This window comes from Coturnix japonica, chromosome 5 (assembly GCF_001577835.2).
Source record: "Coturnix japonica isolate 7356 chromosome 5, Coturnix japonica 2.1, whole genome shotgun sequence".
Lineage (NCBI taxonomy): Eukaryota > Metazoa > Chordata > Aves > Galliformes > Phasianidae > Coturnix > Coturnix japonica.
In genome coordinates, this window is record NC_029520.1 from 16,446,107 (window position 1) to 16,471,777 (window position 25,671).

Genomic DNA, 25,671 nt, shown 5'->3' on the forward strand with positions numbered 1-25,671 from the left:
AGGTGCTGAGGAAGCCTAGAGAATGCTTTTTCACTGAACTGGCAGTTCAGTATCTTCTGTTCAGCTTGGACTTGCAGGAAACAACCATAAAAGCTGCAGTATAAAGTCTGAATTGAGGGCAGAAAATACTTTGTATGCTGAAGTGCCATTTACCTGCCTGCTCAGCAACTAACTGGGGCACTGTTTTGAAAACTCAGTGTTAAAATAGTTGAAATGGGAACAAATTCAGTTCCACACAAAACTCAATGGCTTCAGCTGCTCCTGAAAACTTAGAGAAATGTTTGCATTTTGATGTTTCATTGTTTCATGTTTGCATTTCTGCACACACCCTGGGGATGAAAACATGCTGATATACTGGCACTGAAAAGTTGATGGGAGAAGCTATAAGCTGTCCTCACAGAGCTAACATGAGCCATAAGTCTGTCTGCACAAAGTTCAATCTCTTCATTAAATCAAAATATTGGTGGTCTTATCAGGTGGAACAGAGTAAACATGGGAGAGAAATAAGTCATACTGAAATGAGCTGACTAGAATATGGAAACAGCAGTATTCAACAATCACATTTAAAGAATAATTAAGATTTAGAGTGCTAAAATGAATATCAACTTTTTAAGTATGGCTTAACTCTATTGAAAGATTTTGTCATGCCAGACAGATGAGATAGGTTGTAATTTTCCAGTTACAGCAGCAATTGCTTTCCATTGACTTCCCAATATAAAAGCTGGCAAATTGCATTTGTATCTTTGAGATCCTTTGCCTTGCCAGAGAAACAAAAATCAGTACAAAAATAAATGAGATGCTCCCTCCTTCTCCTTTTAAAGAAGTGAAATGATTTTAAAATGAAATGTGACAAACAGGGAAAATACTAAGCTAGCACCTTAACATTCCTTATAGCAGAAGAAACCTAAAGACTGTTTCAAGTAAATGTAGTACGCTTAGATTGCAGTTGGACTTGATAATCTTCAAGGTCTTTTCCAGCCTGAGCTATTCTATGATGCTAAATAAATATGCCCATTTAAACCTACACAGATCTCAGGCAATAGAAAAAAGTGGGAAGATTCCCACTTTGATTTCTTTCCAGGATCTGTCTGAAATGCGAATGATCACAGAAAGGCTTCTGGTTCAAACAGGAAAAGCAAACAGCGACAGGTCAGGACTAGATGGCATTCACTAGAGAAGGTTAAGAGAATTCCCATTTGAGATAGCAAGATTATTGGAAAATGAAAAACGCAAAACCTTCAGAGAAGATTCTGGGAGTAGCCAAGGAGTTACAGGCAAATATGAGTAACATTTGTACTTGGCAACCTTGTGAATACTACAATACAGCTGCCAAAGAACTCTTCTAGTCTAAATGGAAAACGTTCCAATTCAGCACAAACAAATAAAAATGGTATATATGAAAAGCTTAACTTTACATATGAAAGAAAAAACTTCCAGTTACTAGACAGCTACAGAGACTATGAAAAAAAAATCATGCTTTGATAACAACAGCTCAGGGCCTGACAGTCAGAACTCAAACAATAGAAACTGTTACCAAAAAAGTACAGAAGACAGCATCAAACCATTGCAGTAAATCCACAGCTAATCCCCACATTGAACACTCTGAGAAGTTCTGATATTTTACCCTTTAGACAAGATAAATTTGAACTGGAATATGCTCACACAAAAGCAACAACAGTGATCAAAGGTATGCTCTGTAACAGCCCGGGACTCATTAGACTGCAGGCAAAACAGAACTGTGACAAGATGACTGTTATTAGCATGAATAGTGCTTGATTGCTGTCTTTGGTAGGTCTGACCTCGCAAGCGATGCTAGGAGCATCCCAGTTTGTAACAAAAACAGGATTGTCCTCTGACAGGACAATTAAGTGCAAGAAGCTTGCACAGACACAGGAGGAGACTGAATCAGGGAACTGATTTCTGTTGTTATACAGTGCAGTGGTCTGGAAACTGCTCGCCAGCTTTCCCTGCTCAATCAAGGCTTTACATTCTGTCATCTCAAAACCGGACTGGTGAAGCTCCAATAATGTCTCCTGCAGCAAAGCAAATGGAGGCCTATCATGAAGTTTATGTATAACCTACATTCATTTACCTTCTATTTAGGTTTCTTCACATACAAGTACAAGTTAGCTGAAATCTTTGCTGCTTTAGGAAATGAGTTGATGTTCACTCTACAGTCACTACCTGTAAGATGAGCAAATAGCACAACAGGAACAGCAGCTGCTGCAGAATTGCTCATCTCCTGATTTATCCCATTTCTGCAAGAAGAAATCACAGCTTTGTCCAGCATATAAAAACTGCAGTAGGTGTTTGCCATAAATACCATTCCTTTTCCTCAGCTTCGCTGGAGACCCCTTGCTGGTCTGGAAGCAAAAAGCTCATTAAACACGACTTGTAGATTTAGTAGTTAACTAATAAGACAGTGGGAAAAGTCTACATTAGCTTGGTTCACAATGCAGCTGAGCTTAATTGCTTCTTTCACCAAAGATCTGTTCCTTTGTGAAGAATGGCAGAGAATTGCTGATCATTATTACCAATTTGCTGAGACACTTAAAACATCAATCTCCTTATACAGAAAGCATTTGCTGAAATTATCACCATTTACACTGTCTAATGAGCTTTTGCTCCTCTTTGCAATTTGGAAGTAGGCCACCCCATTAATAGATTCCTAGACAGGTTTAAGCAGGAAGGCCATAGTGTGTCATAACTAGTAATAACTCTACTACAGCATAAGTACCAGCAAGCCCGCTGAGAGGCAATCACAGACGTATCTGTAATGCTTCCTGTGCACCAGGCAGGGCTTGAGCAGAATTAAATTCAGCCACAGAAATCAAAATCAAGACTGGATTGTCTGCTTAATGAATGGCTGAGCACTTACACCAGTTTTAATTTTAATGAACTGAAGATAGAAACACCAGCAAAGTGGGCAGTTGACCTCAGAATAGAAAAGAGATGATTCTTCAGTTCCTGATGAATTAGGCTGGGAATTGAAATAATGGCCTAAAGGTGATACACTTATGTCCAAGTGTGTGACCTTATTCCAGGTATCTCTGCTCAGTATTAGTTTTGAAAGATACCTGGAGCCCTAAGCGTTTTCACACCTCACTAAAAAGCCTGAATCTTAATTTTTATTTATTCTTTGAGGGAGGGGAGCTATGTGCCTTCATCCCTTTATCCAACCTACTCCAAAGCCCCCTTTGAGCCTGTCAGATGCTAATAGAGACAAACTATTCATGCTCAGCTCATTCTCACAACTGTATCATTAACAGTGACCATTTTAGCATGGGAAGAAGCAGCAAAAAACAACTAGAATCAAACTCGAGGGTAAATTTCTTCACAAAGCGCAGATCAAGGGATACTTTTATCGCCATATTGAAATGACTCAGAATCCTAGAATTATCCTTAACTGTTTCCCATGTCCCAATTTCTGACACTAACGCCACAAGTAGGAACACTGTGATATCAAAACAAGAAATGAAGTCATGGGAGGTAACAGTCAAAACAATGATACTCCCTAATCCTGACAAAGCACTCCACAGCAGCTTGAAACCATCACTTTATTGGCCCTGTGGTAGCTCATTTTAGAGCAGTTAATTCCACCCAAGACCTATGAGCAATGTTTGCAATCAGTCAAGTAGCTACTACCATCTTCTTCCCACAGACCCTTAGCATGCCAGGCAAAACGCAGTGCTTTTATTTTCTGGTGAAGCATTCACATTCAAAATGCACCTTAAGGAACTGTCACATGAATAAAGCAACGCACATAAAATCATTCATGCTGCATATGAAGGCTAAATATGTGTGGAGTTCCTCCTTAATTATTTAATTATTACTTTTTGAACAACACAATATACGTTGCTTTATTGTTACTAGTTGTGATTCCAAATACTACATAGGTGAGGCTCTAAAGGTACAAGCCTCTCAAAAAGTCTTTGTGACCACTGCTTCAGAACAGAAGTTGGAACCTGCCTGAAACCACTAAAAATAAAAGCACAGCTTGCTCTTCTTCTGATCAACAACCACAGAATTAGAAAACATATGCTACATTTTTTGGTGTCAAGATGGTTGGCACTCATTTTGCAAGAGAAAATGAATTCTACAGGATTCCAAATGATGAAGCATTCCATAGTTGGCCCCAGAGTAGCTTTCAGAGCCAGGGGAGTTCTTTGGAAGCTGAGGAAGGTGAGTGCAGCACAGTCAACAGCACTGGCACAGGGAGCTACTCACCTGCACAGCATTTATACAGGCTCAAATCTCTGTAATGAGAGAAGAGAAGGAGGCTCAAGTATTAATTAAAGCAGCTGATGATAATGCAATATAGTTGCACAGCTTTTGCTAGCTCAGATATTAGCTATTAAAAAAAAAAATCTAAGGAGAAATACAGTAACCAGCCACCTACAGACAGACTCCTGTAGTTATATATTTACCACCCACTGTATTACTAAAGAACACGGGCAATATTAAGCAACTGCCAGCTTACCTTTTAAATTGAGCTTCTAGTCAGCTGTGGAGAGCTATAACTCACCTATTGCTTAGATGTTAAACCTGAAGACAAATTACTTCAAACAAGAAGCACTTCACTGTCAGCAAATTTTAAAATAAAATTACTCTAAAACACACATGACATTTGTCTTGCAGAAGCAGACACATGGTTACTTATAAGCCACATTAAGTTTCTCATCAGCCTGTTCACTTTCAGCCTCTTCCCTCTTGCTCCTCAACACCATCCAGACAGCTCAGAAATAGGAGTTGCAGGAAGAACTACCTAAATTATACTGCAGTTCAAAAGCAGTCGAAAGGCTATGTAACAGTGCCCTCACTGCAGAGGTATACCCTAATCCAGTTTGTTTTCCTCATGCAATCTCTGCTGCCTCCTTTTATACCAGCTTCTGCTCCTGACATGTCTTTCTCTGCCAGGCCGGAATAAAATTTACTGCACCAGAATTTCACTGGGAAACTAGGAGAAGAGAGGTGTATCACTCTAGAAGGCATAGAAACCAACATGGAAGTTAAGCAAAAACAGGGCCTGTATGGGGTGTGATAATACATAGCCTTGAGAAGTAAAAAACACATCCCACATCAGCTGTAGGCTTGTGTTCTTAGCTTCTCACCAGGAGTGGTGGTCACCCAGCACTACCACCCATGGCAAGTAATGAAGGTGCAAAAAAGAGCCAAGTGCCCAGCATGGCCAGAGCCAGGGATGCTGCGCTGTCTACTAATGTGAAGCTAGTAAGCTTCTGTTACTAGCTATTCTGAATAGCTAAACTACAGAAATGCTTTCTGTAGACCTTCTGATCTCCTCAAAGTAGGATGGACCTAAATTTGGATCTATCTGCTAAGCCTGGCAGGTTTCTGAAATTAAGCTCACCAACAACAGCAAAAAGCCAAGTGTGGGAGCAAGCAGAAAAACAAGAGTTCAGGCTGCAGAGTTCCAAGGTGAAAGAGTGGTTTATATCCTTTCTGGAAGAAAAAACACACCATCACTCCAAAAAAGACAGGAAAAAAATCCTAAAATGAGACAGCAAACCAAACAGACCTGACCCCGCAGGCTTTAGGCACCCTCCCATTAAGGCAGATTATAGGCAAGGTAAAGTTTTCCAAGGACACCAGACTTGGATGGCCAAAAACCGCTGGAGCAGGCAGGCTTGCTGAGAAGGCCGTTAAGATAAAAAAGATAACATTCCCTCGAGAGGGGAATTTCACAGACTCAGAGCTTGCTGGGACACATCCTTCTTTTACTTTTTGGTGCTCAAGTGTCTCAAACTCACTACTACTGTTTTTCCAAAGCCCTAAATACAGTTCAGTGACGCTCCTCAAAGCACAACCCCACACATAGCTTACTGTGCTTACACCTGCGCATATTTAACAGCATGTCCACAGTGACCCCACAGTCCCTTGGAGTGGGGACATCAACAGGCCAGTTCCCAACATGGGCTAACACTACTGGCCAGCTCAGAATGTTCCCAATACTCAGGTTCATCCAGAAACTATAACCATACCCTTAAAGATAGCGATTCAGCTCCTTGTAACACGATTATGGCAGACTCATACCAGTAGGACTTTATGACCAGCGAGCCAACTGCTTCTACAAAAGCTGCAGACCCTTTCAGGGCCTGAATTAATGCAAAGAATTACTAGGAGCTGAGGCCAAGTTTCAATTCAAAGGAGCATATATATATATATATTTTTTTTTAACCAAAGTTGGTCGCTGCTCCTAATTCCTGTTTAAGGAAGCCTCTTGTACCCACTGTTTGGTGATGTTGGTTGTAATTCTGCAAATAGAACCAAAAAGCATTCTGAGCTGAAAAAGCACTGCAAAAATTGTTTCCAGAGGCAACAAAAATTAAAAACAAACAAACAAAAATACTGCAACAAAATGGTAATGAACGCTGTTCTGTTTGGGAAAAAAAAAAAATCAACTTTTTTTGTCATTATAATATTGTTTTGTTCTGCAGGCACAACCTTCTGTCATTTCAAAACAAGACAGTTAGTGTGCCCTGACTGTTGTTCATTATATTCCATGTGAATGTTTTCCTGTTACCTTGTTCTGCTCCTGCTGGCTATCATAAGGTAAAACCATACCTTCCTGGAACTGTGGGTCTCTTTTTGTTGTTGTTCATTTCCCTTTTTAATAAACTAGGTCTGTATAATATTTAGCACAACAGGGCTTTGATCCCAGATCAGAAACTCCAGGTATTACCATAAAAGTAAATAATAATATTCAACCTTGACAATAGCAGAAACCTAGATAAACAAGTTCCAGCAAAAAGCTGCAGTAGGCAATTGCTTGGCAGAAAAGCAAGCACACAAGAATGAAAAATAAAGCCAAAAGGATTAGAGTAAAATTGCAAACTTCCTCTTGAATATTCTATTAGCACTGACAAAAGACTCAAAACACCAGTCTCTTTGTAAGCTGTATTTCCCAATATCATCTTCTAATAGCTGATTAAGCCCTCCAACCCAACAAGCCATGGCAGAACACGATGTGATCTTTGCTCACACAGATTCATACTGTTCTCTTGGGCATGTGGGTTCCCTTGCTGGATAAACCAGAGAGTAAAACACAGAAAATAACTGAGCACCACAGTCTCCGTCACTTGGCTTTTCAGTTATATTTGTACAAAACCACACAGGCCGGCAAAATATTTTCCTAAGTAGGAGGCATTTAACCATCACAGAACAAGTGAAGTTGAGATCCACAGAACAGCCATCTAGCAAACCTTGCTGCAGAGCAGCGTCACTGAATTGGTGGGCCAGAATTCCCCCAGACAAAGAGGGAAATGCTGATTTCTGACAAAGATTATGAATTCAAGCACCTACTCCAGCATTTAAAAATGAATTCACACATCCCTGAAACACTTGCAAGCAATACAAGCAAATTATAAAGTGTTTTAAAATTTTTTGAGATATTTGCATAAAATTGGGTGATGCCCAAGCCTTTGTTTTCAATTCAATAAGGAGATCTCAGTGCTTTAGAGAGATCTTGGAGCTGCAGACTCCTTTCTGGCCAACATAAACAAGACAGGCAGGATGAGCTGTCACTTCAGACATTTCAGGATGAATCAGTTTGTACACTTGTGCTTGCTAGGCCAAAATCATCTGTTTTGTCTCCTCCCCTTCTGCAGTTTTCAGGAGAGCACTCTTTGGGCCTTTTAGGGTGCAGCAATACTCTGGGGCACCTTTACTCTGAAGTGGCAATTTCAGGCTATTCACTGCAGAGAAAACCCTAATGGGAAAAATAACCTGGATGAGAGCAGCAGGTAGAAGTGAGCAAGGAGAAAGAAGGGAGACCTATATTTACTTATATAATTAAATCAAAACAAGCAGAGAGCAGGGAGATCAGAGCAGTCATGCTCCCGCTTCAGCGTGGTTATTTAACTTACCGCTGTGCTCAGCCTCTGTGCACCTCGAGGGAGCCCAAGCCTTGCTCATCTGCTCCAGCCACACCCAGATGAGGAATGCTTTCTGGTTGCTCCCATCACCCCTCCAAAGCCTCCATTTTCTCTCACTTCAACATCAAAGATACTTCTCAGTGTGACACTAATGTGTATGCAGTATGACTATCATTAGGGCCTTTTCTCACAGCTGCTACCAAAGGAAAAATCAAACAGTATTCCTCCCAATTAATTCAGCTGCTGAATTGGCTGGAAGAGTCAATACTGAGTGCAACACTTCTCCATTGCTACAGCATAGATCAACATGAATGCCAGGGCTCAGCTATGCATTTTATTCACATCAGCAAACACTTGTTCACATAAGAGGGCTCCCACTTTCAGTAAAATCACTTCTGCAAATACATGCACTTCAGTGTGAGTGAACACTGCAACAGGAAGGCTGAAAGAGCACAAGATGAGGACTTAAGCAATCTAAATCGTTAAGCACACACCTACAGCACTCCATGTTTCTCCTTACACGTCCTTTTCCCTCTGGCCTCTTAGTGTACTTTCTACCTGTACTTTAAGAGCTGCCAGCATAAGCTCTGTGAAAGATACAGCAATCTGTTACTCTCACAAATGGAAAGAAACTCAGATTTAATCCTGCCAGGTGCTGTTCAGCAGAGAAAAAGCACTATCAAACCTGATCAGAATTCTTACAGATCAGCACAAAACAGTAATGTTAGCCAGCAGGCTAACGTTCAACAGAGTGAGAATAGCAATAAATAAAAACACAACTAACTAACTAAAATAGGGTATCTTAATGTGGAACCATATGGCCAACTTGGAATTAATATACTGGCTGCCACCTATCAACCATGATCAAAGGTGTATTTTAAATCTCACCACAGCAACATCAAGATCCAACTACTCCCCATCTCAGAAGAACAGAAGAAAAGAGATAAAGCAGCTATGCCCCTATTAAATGCATTTTAACACTTCTGCTTCTCAAAGCACATCTCATTTAATAGAGCTCATGCAGATATGAGAGAGGAACACGAAGAAGAGCACCATCTACTCAAATTTGGCAGCTACATCTATATTTTGGATCCATCTTGAGATTGGACAGAGCATCAAATGCGGGAGAAGATAACAGAGGAGAGGCAAAAGCAATGTTGCTACTTCACACTACATACTAGGTTGCGATTCTAGGGATGTCACACCTTTCTCCACATACAGCCAACAGGTTCAGCAGCACAGATCCCAGATTTCTGAGGTCCACGTTAATCATCACCACCAGAGTTCCATGGCAGTCAGCTTCCTGTTTCACACCCTTAGGGGAGAAATAATTCAATTTTTATGACATCAAATGGAACCTTTCTCTATGGAGACAACACCACATCTCAGCAGCTTAGTGACAGAGCCCACTACCACACTGGGCTCAAGCACTATACCAAAAGTCAGACTGTGCCAGCTAAGAGAGACAGCTTTGTGCCCCAGGCTCCTAGAGGCAGTGCCTGGACTCAGTACCAGTTCAAGCCACTGGAGCATCTGGAGAACGGCTGGCAGCTTCACTTCAGATTCCTGAATTTCACGCATCGGGAAAAACAGTGCTTGTTCCCTAAGCTTCATCATCCTCAAAACCTAGGAGAGGCTGTCACTAATTGCTGATGCTCAGGTGGGAGCCCCAGCACAGCCTTAGCTTGCTGCACAGTCTCTCAACTAAGTACCATTTCTTTCACTCACCCTGAGCGGGCTTAAATCCTGCAGCTGTCAAAACACAAAAAAGGAGAGGATCCTTTGTTCCACAGTAGTTACAGTTTGGAGATTGCAGAAGATGTCCAGAGAAAACAGAAATGTAGATGCACAATAAAATAACTTCCTTTTATAATGCAGATTAAGGAATACAGATTTACTTCCCAATGAGTTCCAGAGATCCAAAACAAAGAATAATTAAAGCTAAAATAGATCAATTCCCTACATGTACCTTGGGGCTGTTTGTAGATATGCTGGAAAAACTTACTCTCTGATTTTCCAGATTTTAACACTCAAAAGCAACCCAGAATCTCCAAAACCCCACGGCCAGTTCAAGCACCAGAATATGTGTAAATAGTTACTGTTAAGAAAGTCTGCCTGGGACACAGGCCATGCTCATACTCAGAAGTGGGCAGTGATGATGGGGGAAAATAAACAAATAAATAATCAACAGAACTTGGAATCTTCAGATACAAAAATATCATTTTCTAGGGCTTATTTATACTTGATGTAAAATCAAGTTTTGGATTCACATTTAAACTGGTTTCTGATGGTGTTTGACTGAGTAGCAGCAGCCAGACAGTAGAAGATAGCTTCATTTCTCAGTTCAGTTTGTGCCTCACAGAGTACAGGGCATTTAGCCAGATAGAGCAAAGCCCTGCAGAAGATCTTCCTGGGAGTTCTGCAAGGATAAGTTGATAAGCAACAGCTTAGGCTACACCAGCCAGCTCCAGCCCAGCAGGAGCAACTTTCTTCTTGCCAATTGCCAAAATAAGCTACTTAAAATAAAAAGCCACGGATGAAAGGAAAGGTTCTCAGTGGTTCATCGCAGCAAACTATTGCAGTAGGACTTCCACAATGCACAGGGTGCCTAACAGGGGCTCCGCCACTCAGGAGCGCAGTGAAAAGCCCTTTGTTAATTCTAAATCCTGCTCATGCAGCTTCAGCCTCTGGACGGTCTGACATTACCAAATGATGTTCCCAAATTGTCCCACTGATAAATAAATCAGGTTTGCCCTGCATTATGAAAACTTGGAAACCTCAAGCTATTTGTAAAATGAGATTCTCAGATGATGGTTAAGAGATGCTTCTGATCCATTTTATTATTTTACTGGTAAACACCAGTGAGGATTTTATCAATAGAGAGTTTAAGGACTGAGGATAGTTGGAGTTGTTTCAACTACCACCTCATACAAACCTCTGCGACCCAAATGACCTTATCCCAGGGGTCTAGTTGTATATGAGACTCTTCCCTTTGGCTTGGAGATCTGACTGCGCATCCTTTTATCAGACAGGGAAAAGCCTCACAAGGGATGGAGAAGGCACTTCCAGAGAATGTTCAAGTGAAGGAAAGCCTCATGTGGGATGACGACATGCTGAGCTCATGCCTCCTTCAGAGTTTGTTAAGGGTTTTAGGAGTGCAGTAGAAAGCTGAGGCAAACACTGGAATGGTAGGATGCTTAAAGCTCCCTGGCTTAGAGAAGTATGAGCAAGCAGTTCACATGCTAAACAATTCCCCATCCAAGGCTAAGCAGAAAATATGATATAAATACTAAAGCATTAGCAGTGACAGTGAAGCAGTGATTGCACAGTGACTGCTGGTCCACTATCTCCCACAAGAGGCCAAACAAAACACCCTCATCACTGTTTTCTTTTTTGGGTTGGTAGGAGGTTTTTGCTCACATTCTGGAACATCTTCACACTTCTCCTGCAGACTTCCTGGCCCTACAGCATTTGATAAACACTCCAGAGCTAAGACCATGCTGGAGAGAAGCATCAGGATTGGGCCCCAAATGACTATTCTTAGGGAGTCTGGACTACAGCTATCATGGCTCAGGGAATGAGGGTCTAATTGCAATGACTCTTACACTATGCTACAATGAATAAGATGATATAACATGGATAGCTAGATCAAATTCAGCTCACATGGAACTAATGAAACTCAAAGTAGACTTAAAGCTTTACACACTTGGCCAGTTTTATACAATGCAGTGGCAAGGATGCTGGAGAAATTCATTTCCCCTGAAGATATGCCTGGATACGAGGCTTTTGTTGAATATCCTTCCAGGGATATTCTTTCCATCACATGTCTTATCCTAGAAAGAAGAGCTGCTAGGCTTCCTTTGACTTGCTGGAAAGAGATGCTGGCATTTGAAACAAGGGCTCATATGACATTTCTGAGAAAGACGTTGCAAACTTGCACAAAAAAGGCACCCTCCTGTTCTGGATAGCCTGCCTTTAGCAATAACAACATCTTCTCTCTGCCACCCACTTGAGGAGTCACATGGCACTCGCATTCAGACTTGCAGTAAAGGGAAAAGCGGCGTTCATGCTCACAAAAACAAACAAACAAACCCAAACATACAAAAACTACACAACAAAAGCTAAACAGAAACAAAATAGAGGAGTGGAGGTAGTTGTGTATGTAAACTTTCTCCCACGGAAGCAACATGTGCACATAGAACTCATTCAGGAGACTTAAAGACAGGTGAGATAAGAATAAAACTAGAAAAACAAACTTTTATCAAACCATTCTTTCTTACCTGAAATGAATCCATATAGGAGAGATTCCAAGCCCAAAAGGAAAAAGATTATTTAGAGATTCAGTTTGAAAATCTGCTCTTCATGTTCTTTTCTGCCAAGATAATTTCCAGTATCCTACATTTACTCTGCAGTATTTATAGGTGGTAATTACATTATTACAGCATGAGAGCACGATCTCCCATAAGTTTAGGTGTTAGATACAAGAAAAGACAAACACTGAATGAAAGTTTTGCAATGGGTAGAAGCTCGCATGTCTCACTCTGCTGTGATCAAATTTATAAGCAATGTGATAACCCACAGCATTTCAGCCTAGAAACCTTACACCCTACTTGTGAAAGGTCCTCAGACAACCTGTCTCCTCCAGGCTTCCAACACAGCACGTGGGCTGATGACTTTAACACCAGGCTGATTTCTCTGAGACCGCTGATGGGTTGATACCTTTTGCAAATGTGAAGATCCAAACTCATGAACTGTAATTACTGAGATTGCAGATGAATCCAGATTAGAGAATCAAGTCACAGAACAGGTTTCACTCTGATCTCTTTCTTCTAGTTTTCATAAGTAGTTGTATACAATTTAATCTGAAGACAACACAGCTTGTATTCCCCAGGTCTGTTCCACAACACAAAATAAAGCACAAGAAGAGGAGACCACACAATAAAACATGGGAGATGATCTGCAAAGCACAATTCTTAGCTGAAGCGCTCTGCTGGGGACACCCTGAACTCCCCTCCCACTGGCACATACACAGCCCACAACCTCAAAAAAAATCAGATGAGAGCTTAAGTACGTGCTATACTTACATACTTGCTTTAATTTCAGTTGTACAAGCAAGCATGTAAAAGTAAGATGATGTTTTTCTTTCTGTTCTGATAATGTTCATGATGCACACACTGGTCACACCTTGCAGCCCATCAAGTAAAGATTACAAAGCCACCACAGCCAAGGCCTTCAGGAGGGGGAAATCAGAGCTCCCTGCTGCTTATGCTTCACACTGATTTTTTTGCACAGGATCCATACATATGTGAGTCATGTAGGTAAGCTGAAGGAGAGTAGCAGCTTTCCCAGTCCAGTCACTAAAAATGCAAATGGCACAGTCTGAATTATAACTTAAGCCACTAAAAAGGGGTATCAAGGTTTGGGGCTTCAGATGCATGTGCCACATACCAGCTCTCCCAACCGCCACATACACAACATCACATCAGGCTGAGAGGAGAAAGCATTCCCATGCCAGGAGTCCCAGGAGCTGCCTGCACCACACCTACTCTATACCTATATCTATACCCAAGAATCTCTGGCTGACAAGACAGTAGGGAGGAGCCTCTCCCTTGTTGAGCTGTGCAATGTGAACTGCCCAGACTCTTTTGCTTTTGTATTTCACAATATAATGGGAAAAGAACAAATAAATAAAAATTCCACATTCCAGGGAAAAAGACAACAAAAGCCTATTTCAGGCGACAAAGGACCGATGTTTCAAAATGATAAATCTGTGGTCTTTGCAAGGAACCAGCTTTGCAATGGGTAGCCCACATTACAGCATTCTGAAGCTATTTATGCCAGTTTGCCAATGCTGGTATTGTGTTTGTGTGCTTGGCACTTCTGGGCTATTCCAGGATTTTCCCTGGCGCTGACTGGACATTCTTCTGCAAGTGAAGAAGGGGGTGATCCATTGCCTCGGGCTGAGGGGAAGTGTAGATAATTGCTTCTCAGAAACATCAACAATATTTCTGGGTCATCAGTGGGAACAGCTCGACCCCACCCTTCCATCCAATAGACTACAACAGCTACACCAGCTCAATGCAGCTGTGTAGTGCCTGGTATTTATAAGGAATGTGACATTTACATTCTGATATTTGAAAACTATAATGCCTTATCTGTTCTAAGACCTTTTTTTGATGAGCATTACTCTTCCTTGAGTTGGCTTTGCACAGGCCACCCAGCACCACTACTTGCTCATGAGCAGTTGCAGCAAGGGGAACCCCAAGATCTCATCCCCAGAAATGCCCAGGGCCATCCCCTCCCTGGGTCACCCCCACAGCCTTCTTGAAGTATTGGCAGCTTTTCTGATCATAAACAGTTAAAAACACCCAAGCATCAGAAAACTGACAATGATTGTGCCTTCCAAAATGCAACAATAACAGACTTTGTCCCTGCCCCAAATTCCATTTGCATTTATGTAACTACAGGGTGTCTGCACCCACGACTCTGCAGCAGCAGCAGGGAGATATGCTGGAAAAGGCTGGTTTCAATTATATATAAGCAGTGGCAGATTTTCATTTGAAAAATCCTGCTGTTTGACAACAGCATTTTGCTCCCTACCAAACAGAGCCCTTCAGGTTTTCCAGGGCATTCTGTGGACATGAAGGCAGTTCACAGTGCCTTGGTAGAAGATGATAATCATCCCTAGCACATGAGGAAGAGAAGTCCCAAATAGACAAATCAAAATTACTTACAGAGAGATTAGAAAGGAGACAAGTGGTAACTTTCCCTGGATGGGTTAGCACGAAGGAAAGAAGCTGCCGGGAGCCAGTCCTCACAATGAATGAGTGCGGAGGAGGGAAAAGGCCAGCAGGCAGAGGATCCACACTGTGCAGGGCTGCTGGAGGCACCCTCTAACCAGACTGCTGGGAACTCTGCAAGGAGTGTGCAAAGATACCGTAGGACTCGATGTCTGTTTGTACACCGTGCTGAGCTCCAGCAACCCATCCTATTTGAAGGGGCCGACCTACTCAACTTGTTCTTTGTGAACAAATAAGCTGCTAACGCTCAGAGATAGCCATCTTTAAGGTCATCAGTTCTCATCTATAGAGATGCTTTTCAGGAAGTCAAGCGCAAACTATACAATGGCATCTACAAAGTGAGGTCTCCTTTCACCAAGCATGCCAGCAGACAAGGATAATGAAGTCAATTAGATCCACATCCAGAACTCTCAGCTCTCACCAGTGTAGGAAAGCAAATACATCAGTCTCTACCTGAAGACATCGCTGTTGCTGCAGTTTAATGATCATTGTGGTAATTGGTTGATGGTTGGACTTGATGATCTTAGAGGTCTTTTCCAGACTTATTTCCATAAGGAAAGAAAAAACTGCATACAGAAAGTACTATATTTATGATCTCCTTCAGATACTAAAACATGCAGTAGTAGTAGTACGTACTAAAATGAGTGTGACTGCACGCAGCAAGACAAATGAGCTATGAGCTACAGGGGCACTGCCTGCGTTAGCACTACAGACCACACACATCCTAGAAGTTGCAGTCTACCACTGAGTTCATAGCATCATTTTTCAGGCACTAAAATGAAATGCCAACTCTAGGATACCCTATACTATATACGTGACAATAATTGGAAAGGGGGTGGGGGAATATAACCCAAATATGAAGTGAACTGAAAGTGATTTCACAGATTCTGAACTGGAAGTGGTGTCTGCTTCAATAGACAGAAGGCAGAGAGAGAAAATGACCTTGTGCTGCATGACAGAGTGATTCATATGTATGAAAGATACCATAAATTATCAGCTACTAGGAAAAGAACTGTATTGCAAATGTAGCTCAGCCTCCAACATCTAACTCAATCCTGGTTGTAAAATGAGAAAACATGAACAAAATAAAGCCGGTCACCTTTCTGAACTTGATCAATTCCCACCTGATAAAAAATGCAGCAGCACACACAGCAAGAGCTCCAGGATGTATAAATCAGTACAGTTCTGCTGTCACCGTGGATGATGAAAGTCAATGTATTTTTGCATCAATTGCTCTTTCTCTCTTAAAAAAAAAAAAAAAGAAAAAAGAAAAAAAGAAATGTACCTGCATACATTGATTTCCTCTGGCAGCATGCACATGAATGCACATACATGAGCATACACATACTGAGATAAGATTCACAGATCCACCACTACTCTACATCACTGAGCACTTGAGCTGAGTGGGTCTTAGCTCTACCCTGCAGTGGTCTTTCTCCAGGTGTCCATAGGAAAAGATCGTATGGTTGACAGAGGTGGAAAAAGCTCTTCTTCAGTTTATGCAAAGTTGTTTTCTTCTAGGGATCTATAAGCTGCAAGACTATAACTTTCACTTTCCAAACAAAGCTCAAATTCCCGCCCTTGGCACAGCATCATAGAGGACTTGCTTTCACTCACATGGATTAACTCTCTCTGAACAGCCTACCAACACACAGCCACTCCTTTTCTTCAAAGCTTGCTTTTGCTCACTTATTTTCCTTCTTCCTCCAGTGAGTACATAATGAGCAATAGTGAGTGCCTAACATATAACAGTGACTTTAATTACCACCACATCAACTGGCAAGAGTGTTTTCCAAGATAATAACTGCCAATTAAACAAAACAAGCAAAAGCCTGGCAGAGTGCTGTATAAAAGATATCTGTAAGCAAGCTGCCCCATGTACCAGATGAGTTCAGCATGCTGCCACATGCTCTGCCTCCCTCCTGAGAAAGGAGACACAGCAGCCCAGGAGGACGGCAAGCACACGAGGCTACCATGCACCCAGACTACAGGTGAGTTGCTGCCCCCCATCACTTTCTATGGACAAAACTAGATTCACATTCTTAACCAATGTAAGCTGTACAGATACATGCAGATAAGTCCAATATATTTCATTCTACTGAGCAAATAGCTTCCTTTTGCACTAAAGCTACACTTCATGAACTTGAAAGTTTTTGACAATGTTTAAAAAACTGTTGGCTGTGTTTTGTTTTAACTGCAGCTGACATTAATTTCAATTTCACAATCTCACAGTAGATTCTTTTTTTCCTTTTAAACTGTGGGATTGCTTTGAAAGATGTTTGCTTGTCTGTAAAACTTAAAAAGAAAAAAGCTTCTCTGATTGGAGAGAAAAGCCCGCAAACGTGAGATGAGTGTGAACTAGCACTTTGAAAATCTAATAGTAAGGCAAAGGCATCCTTCACTCACACACATCTTCCTAAAGTTTCTACTTAGAAGCTGAAATTCACAATTTCTCTGACAAGTCTGAGACCTCTGAGACTGGCAATATTTTCATGAATGTTCAGTATTTTTCCTAACAAATGGATGAGCGAGGTACCTCTTACAAAGCATTGTCCCAACTCTTTTGGCTATACTTGCTACTAGACCTTTCACTTTGAACATCAGTCTAGTTGTGTGCAATTAGTCTATTCAGCCTTTAACTGCTTACTGTGTCTTCTCCCTTTGGAGGAAAAAAGATGACAACATTGAGAGAAACTCTGAAGCCACACAGTTTAGCCCAGTCTCCCAACAGCAATTTTCAAAGGACAGCTCAAACAGTCCCTGGATTTTATGCTTAAACAAGCACGTGTGAAGAGGAGCCTGATGCCACAGTTCAGGAGGAAGCCAGATCATCTCCTGAGATAACTAGGAGCCCAATGCCTGCTGCCCAACAAGGGCTTGCATGGCTCAGAAAGGCTCCCCTTGGTAATTTCCAGCCTAGGCCAATTAAAAACAAAGCAGATGATGGAAACAAGTTAAATGTCACTATTATAAAGCACCTTCTTAATTTCAAGCACACTGCTGAAGCTAGCATAGCAGCAATTAACATGCCAGCCTTCATAATTACAACACAGGAGCTTGTCACTGTGCCTACAGCTAGCTCTTACTCCTCTCACATCCAAAGAGCTCTTCTGCAGCCCTGCTCAATGACAACAGCATTCCAGGCAGCTCTGCTGCTCTGAGCAGCATCTTTTCCCGATTGAGGATAAGGACTCTGGGACACTACTACAATATATTAACATAATATATATTAACAAAAGCACAACATGTCACACATCTTGCTTTGGTTGAACTGAGGCAGCTGTAAGGGAAGGGAAGTAGTCAGTCAGCAGAAATTTTAGTCAAAGATGAAATGGTAATGAAGCCTGATCAGGGACTACAATCATTTAGGTACTGACCTGACTGCTCTACAGCAATTTCTTTTCCTCTATCACCTATTCAAGTCTCAGCTAGGTAACTCGGCAGCAAATTTTATAAGCGAACAGTCAATTTCCACTGTAGTACAATAAAAAACTCTTAAATATTCCTCTGCTTCAGAGAGGAATGCTCATGCCTTGGTGCCATCCCAGCTTGCCACACACTGCAATTATTTGTTTTGGCACAGTGGATCTCCAGAAAGGCATGATCTTACCCCAGCAACAGCACTGATAAAGGAAAGCATATAAGTTACAGCAGTCCTGGGGTTGTGTTCATTTATTTTGAAAGGTAGGGGTTGTTTTTGTGCCCAGTGCTATTTCTTTTCTCAATAACGTTGTGCTACTGCTCCCTGCTTTCCTTGCCTTGAGAAGGCATGGTGCTGAACACATACCTAGATTTGCTCCCCATGTAAAGAAGAACATTAAAAGAAAACCATTCAATTTCCACTTTCTTAGGGCTCCTTAGGATGCAGGAGCCACTCCAGACCCCAATTATCATTAGCTCTGCATTTCCATGCATGCATGGCTGGCTGCAAGATCCACATTGCCCTACATGGTGCAACTTACAGCCACCATGAGCCACCTCCAGTAATTTTCAAGGCAGGGTCTGCCAGAGAAAGTAGAGATATGGAAAAAAACAACAACACTGCCTCACTGTGTGCAAGCCTGAGCAGATGTTTCACTACCCCAAAGCATGCAGATGACAGTGCAAAGTGCTGGAACTCCTCATGCCCTGAGGGAGACAGGGAGAGATTCTCTGCCCCAGTTCCACACACATTTTCCAGCATTTTATGCTTATAGGGCAGCTGTTTTCTTGTACAGTAGAAAGCTTAGAAATTCCTGATAAAGAGCTGCTCCATCTCCAATCCATGTTCCAGCAGAGATACATTTAGTAAAGCAAATAATTAAAAAGACATGAGGGAAAACATGCAAGTTATTTTTACCATAAGGATATACTTTCAGGTGTGCTTGCAGCATCGCCACCAACTCCTTACATGTTCTCTGAGATCTCAAACGGAAAACTACCAGAAACAAAGCAGTGTGGTTCCTCAAGCAACTTCAGAAACAGCCAAAATGAGCAAGATTCTCCTGTAAAGAAAGTTTTTCTTTTACAAATCCCAATTCAGACCACTGAATTGCTAGCCAGCCTGCTGAGAACTGCTGCAAGCCAGGGCTAGGTTGCAACTCCAGGTGCCATAGACCAGCATCTCCCAAGGCACAGCCTTCATTTGCTGAGGAGATGCTAGGGCTGGGACTGAAGGCATCAGACCCACATGGAGCAACACCAAAGCCAAAAAAAATCACAGTTGCACAGATATTCCCGATTTGATAATTCCTGTTCCCATCTGAGTATTTTTGTCTCAGGATTTCAGTGAGATTTTGACTGATACATAGAATGAGAAAGAACCATTTTCAACTAAAAAAAAACAAAACTGGAAACATTTAATCATTATCTTTGAAAGTATTTAGACCATTTCTCCTGGGAAGGCCTTTATCAAAGTAAGGGAGGTAACAGGTCTACCTGAAAAGGGAGGTCAGGAACAGCAGAATGACAACTTCAGAAAACAAGCAAAGGCTCCAGAATGTTGCAAGGCTGAAACCTTGGTTCAACTCTGGCTGAAGATTTTATCTTGAATTTTATCATTAGTAATAATGAAAGTTTCTGAAGCCTTCTTTACATCTTGTCGGTATCACCTTGACCAGCAGCTCCTGAATACATCAACATCAGTTGATGTGTTTTGCCCTGGGACAAACATCTACCATGGTAGTTTCTAGCTTTGGCACAGCAACACATCACCTCAAACAAACAAAAAGACCATTAGCTAAAAATACCTGAATGGAAACAGAAGTATTTCAAGTGCTGTGTTACACTCCTATCCTTTTCTGTGACCCCATTTTTCTTTCCTGTGACCACTGAGATAGCCTCTGATATTTGCATAACTTTTTCCTCCCAAAAAAGAAGTGGGAGATACTTTCTTGAAGAACATTTGTGAAAAACACAGTTTGATATTTTTGTTGTTGCTGTTAACAGTCTAGCCAAAGTCTATGAAGATGTAGGGAAAATAGCAAGAAGACAACTAAAATATCTGCAAACAAAAACACAGCAGCAGTCCATGCTGTACTTTTCCCTCCCCACTTTCCAGAAGCTGCTCATTAAATCCAGTTTTAAGCCAGGGTGGAGATGAGCCACAGAAACTCCCAAGATGAGATAACACCAGTATGTGATTCGGGAGAAGTGGGTCATCAATCAGCCAGACTTGTAAGGAAGATATCACCACCATGTGCACACAGGCATTGCACAACAAGATTGGCTCAGAGCAGCATGCCCCATCAGCATCCTCCTGTTGAGCTGAAGTTAGGACCGTTCCTACAGTCTCATTCAGTTTCCACCTTGATCTCTCAGCCTGCCTAAACACAGTGCTAGCCAAACAAGCAGTTTAGGGGTGGAAATAAATATTTTGTGTGAAACACATTCCAGCACACCCTTGCACAGCCAGTGGTTCACTGCAGCACATCTCAGCTTTTTTACAATGCAAGTCCCTTCCAACCTAAGACATTCTGTGATGTTCTTTGACACTGCTCTGTAAAAAAAGTAAAATCCACTGAGTTGGCCAAAAATGCTTTCACTAAACTCATGCAAGAAGCAAAAATAGTACTTTTTGGATGAAATTCAAGTGGATCTGGCTCGTGTCCAACAACAATTAATATACTAAATTCTTGGGCAGCTAAATTAAACAGCTTCTGCCCACTGGACTTTCAGGAAATGGCATTGTAGAGCCAATTTTTTTAGCCTTCTATCAGAGACTATGCCTCCTAGTCCCCCAGTACAGTCCATTCTACCCTCCCTTTTTGAAGACTAACTGCATTTAAATTCATTTTGAGGTGGTTTGGCAGTATGAACTACAGCACACAATTCCTCTGTCTGTTGTAGCTGTATGATTGTTACCATTCAGCTTTCTAGGCAAGTCTTCTTCAAGCATCTCTGCAGACATCTAAGGAGAGAAGTAGCAAGTACTGCATTATGAGAGAAGCAAGCCAGCACTCTCCTGTAAGATCCTTTTATTCATTTCCTTTAAGAAAAACATAGCAGCTGCCTTGCATCTTTGTATAAAACAACAGAATTCCATGACTTCACAGCACCAGCACTGGGCAGCCCACCAAAAGCACCTGCCTCCCACACAAGCATTAACCCAGTGCAGAGCTGGGAGCTCTCTTCAAGCTGGCATGTACCCACATGAGCCCTAATAGCAGCCAGCACTTGTGCCTACAGCCAGGCTGCCAGTGCTCATGCTCTGCCCCTCTGCTGCTGGATTCAAGCCACAGCTCTGCCTCCAACAGAGATATTCTGCCTGTATTTGGAATGGCCCTTTGGGATTACAAGAAGAAACAGTTCTGTGGTTTCAAACTGAGGCATTTCAAAGAAAAGAATCAATAAGGAAGGCTGGGAGCGAAGTAAAAAATAGGCAGCTTTGTATGTCATTGACACAGCAGATACTTAACATGTAGAATGGACAACCATCACAAAAAATTAAGTTGCAATACCTGGTGGACCAGAGAGAAGAAAGAAAACCTGAGTGGTCTTAAATCAGTGTAATCTCATTTTCCAAGCACCAATTTCTGATCATTTCTTTTCCTATTTTATTCAGTATTCAAGAAATTTCTTACTAGCATCTTCGCCACACACTGCTCTGTATACCAGTAACATACAGAGGACGTCTGGGATGCTCTAATTTCCACGCATTAGTACCAGCAGGTAATTCAACTTTCACAGAGCCATAGATGGCTGAAACTGCATTCCAAGGAAGCATGCTCCCTTTAATAAGAACAATCAAATACCATGATTTGTAGGAAGTAACTTTTCCCCTGACCTTTTTGTTATTGGCAAAACATCAGCAGATTATTAAAGTGCAAGGAGCACAATCTATGATAGATAACCTTGTGTTGCTGCATATCAGACCCAACACCCCCCTCCTCTGTGTTCACTCTTTGCTTTCCAAAACAATTCTAATTTACAAAGACTTACAGATTACTGACAGAGTCTGAGCACTGAGTGAAGTACTGCAGGTGAGCAGGGTTTGTATAGCTTCTGCAAGCCTACGCAAGGGTGGGAAAAGAAACCAAGTACCAACAAGAAAGCAACTTTACTTCTGTATGTGGCAACTGCCAAGATCACTGATGACATATGTGCTATCTGTGCCTGAAATACACCACCATGAAAAACTGGAAAAGACCCCCCCAAAAACCCACAAGGCTGTCTTTAGGTCTTAAATCAGCTGCACTATGAGATTGAAGATGTTCAACTTACTTAATCAAAGACACTTAAAGCACCACCTGATCATAAACCACAGTTCCTTAGAGAGAAGATGTCAAAGCTGGAAAAATGAAGCTAGAAAACAAGCTGGATTGAGAGAAAAAGCACAGCTTTTATTATAAAGATAATTACCCTTCACATGTCTTACTGAGGAGTGTGAGAGAACTGCCAACAGAAATTAAAATGCACTGCATGCTTAAGGTATGCAAGATACTAAATTAGAGGTAAGAATCCCAGGCTAAAACACTGTAGCTTGCAGATAATGTCAAATGAGATCAATAGAGTTGATAATCTTGTCTCTGTAAGAAGAAAAGAAGAATTAGAGTCCAAAAAATAAACTGTATCCTTTCAATGTGAACACACTTAGCCACCATCCAAGCAGACTGCAGAAGCCCTCTCCAAGCACCAAGTTGTCCTTCTCCAGCTTCCCGAGTGCTGCACCTCACTGCACTGTAAGCAAACAGCATGGCAGCCTGCAGCGGGCAGCTTGTGCTGCTGGGTAAATGTTCCGATAACCTCTAAAGACTACATTTATTCTCCACTTAATTATTCCAAGGTCCTTTTCCAAAAATCAGTATGAAGAAAAATTTCCTGGCTGACTTCTGTAAAATATTACTTTTATTTTTTATCATTTTATATGTTAAAAAAAAAACCACCAAAAACACAAAAAACAGATGCTCCTAACTGAATGGTATATTTACAATATTGGAAATCTCTCATCTGTAGTTTGTCTCAGAGACTCACTGAACCAATTGCTTATAGCACAGTAGGGCTGCCCATTAAAAATACTGTATAATTCCAGACTTCCTGCAGGCATCATCTGTATGTACAGTTTCAGTCATGTTATAAACATTATTAAGAGCTACAGTATTTAACTCACCATTTAATTTTTACTTTACACTAAATGAAAGCAAAGAGAATAACTAAAGCAGCAGTAGGGAAATAAAAAGATAGAGCTATAGATTTCCCAATAGCTTTATCTATAAAGTAAACAAGCATACTCTGCCCTGAACAGAATAGGCAGGCAAGGCCGAAAAACCTAAAAAAAAGAGATCAGACTATATGCAAGCCTTCAGTCTTGCAGGTGAGCAGAACAGGAAATATATAACACTCTAAAACTGACTTTGCATTCACCATTTTCCCCATTGCATGGATACAGGGATGCAAGTTATCTCCCCACAGCTACACAGAGTCCATGACAAAAGAAAGAACAACCTGAATGCAAAGCCAAACACTTCAGTCACAAAAATGGTCCTTCTTCTATTGTCTCAGCCTGTGTCCAGAAGTACAAAATCACTGGGAGAAGAGAGAGATGAGAGTATTTCTCAGAAATACTTCTAAGCCACCTGGAAGCACACAGTAGTAGTGGCGCAGCCACACTCAACATGCAAAGCTCTCACATCACAATCTAAGCTATTTGGAATGGGGTGTGAACTTCTGGTACTCAAAAGATTCAGCTTTCTGAATCAAGTGGTGCTGACGCAGACCCTCAGTTGAAAGAGGCAAAAAAGCCCCATGTTGCTTAATGCTTTTTAGATGAGGGATTGGAGTGCTCAAGGATGCAATTCCCACACCACCTTCCCCCTGAGAGCAACTGGTTCACATCCAGCTCAGAGCAGAAATGTCAAGTACCATCATGTGCACTCCTGATAGACTTGGAGAGGTAAGAGAATAGCCTGAGTGCACTCCCAGAAGGCAAGTACACAAATGGGACAAGTCCCTGTGGATCAGCCTGGCAGCGCTCCGAGGAGAACAGCAACAGGAGCAGGCAGAGGGAACGCTGCATTGTGATGGTCAGGACCCCACAGTGCAGAGGTGAATTAGCAAGGGAACTCACTGCAGCTTCCTCTTGACAGCTTCAACTCCTTTAGACCCAGTGAAGACACTTTGCAAATAAATTACTTTCATCTACAGAGAGAAGCAGGGTTTGTAACAGCAGCACCAAGCAGAACACAGCAGTAAACTACACCGCACTCTGCAGCATGGAAGCCTGCAAGGAACTGACTCCTGCAACAGCAGCACCCTGTGCAGTAATGCCCCTGCTCATGTAGCTCCAGGCTTACCGTGGAGCTGCCTCTGGTTCTTCACTCTGTACCCATTGCCATTTCACTGGGAATGCCTGTAGCTTCCTCCCACAAACTGCTGCAGCCCTGAGCTACAAATGGCAGCAAGGCCTCCTAGCAAGGCCTGGGAGACAGCACTGAGCTGGAAAAACTTAAGTTATTAAGCACCACATTGGCGCAGGTTTTCATTTTGGCTTAAATCTCTTTCCTTGCCATGGCTTCACTAATACCATACAACTACTTGTTATCCTTATCTTAACTAGAGAAGTCCCTTTAAATTTAGCACTTAATGTAATTATGGCAAATTAAATCGCATTCAGAAAAAAATCTTTTTTTACCAGAGCTATTATATTACCTCTACAAAACTGTCAGTTAAAAGCTATTAAACACTGAGGGCTTGTATCTACTCAGTGAGCAGAAATGTGAGATTTTTAAGCTGAAATTTGTTTAAATTCTATGTCCAAATTCCACATCTCCAAGGGAAAAAGGTAAACTCTCAACGGCAACACAGTGATCCTGGTAGTACTGTGACACTTGAACACCAATTCTCTGTTCTTTCATATATAATTTACTTTTAATGTGAGGGTTTGCATTTCACTGAGTGACACAAAGGCAGACAATTGCCTTTGTGTCCTTTCAGCGCAATTAACTCTGGCTAAAGATGTACTGCTGACATGTGAGAGACATACACAGAACAAAAGCAATTGGCTGCCATAGAGTCAAGTTGAAAACACACATTCACCTCAAGGGGTTCAGGATGTCAGATGCAGCATTGGAGATGAAACCAGATAAGCCAGGAGGACACGAGGTAAAATGCTATGTGCATTTGCATGTCACCTAAGAAACACATGATAAGTGGTAAAAGCTTGAAGAACTGGATATTCCAAACACTGATTCAAGCAAAAAGGTTCCTGTTTAGAGAAATCCTGTTACAGTCAACATTATTTCACTTGTAAGGACAAATGGCAGAGATGCATTTCACATCTGTATCACAGAAGACTGAAAACTGCAAGCAGAGATTTCTGGAAGCACAGTCTGTTTAAAGAAACTGATTTCTACACTATTAGCCAGGAGGAGGCAGGTGGGGGTGGAAATACGCAACACATCTACAAAAGATACTGAAGAAAGTAGACACATCTCAGTATGACCAGTTTGAGTTCTTGTCAATAATAAATGCTAGATTGTAATATTTGAATTTATATTAGAATT

At 41.6% G+C, this 25,671-nt stretch overlaps 1 protein-coding gene across 7 annotated transcripts in view; it reads right to left on the minus strand.

The window, feature by feature from the left end:
• OSBPL5 (oxysterol binding protein like 5) overlaps positions 1-25,671 on the minus strand; it is a 150,284-nt gene that overhangs the window by 87,121 nt on the left and 37,492 nt on the right. The window contains exon 1 of one of the 7 annotated variants that reach the window (XM_015864187.2): positions 9,098-9,203. The exons of the other annotated variants lie outside the window; for them this stretch is intronic. Within the exon in view, the coding sequence (XP_015719673.1) occupies positions 9,098-9,109 (12 nt within the window). The 5' untranslated portion in view covers positions 9,110-9,203. Of the gene's footprint in view, positions 1-9,097; positions 9,204-25,671 lie in introns of those variants that run through there. 7 annotated transcript variants of the gene reach the window in all.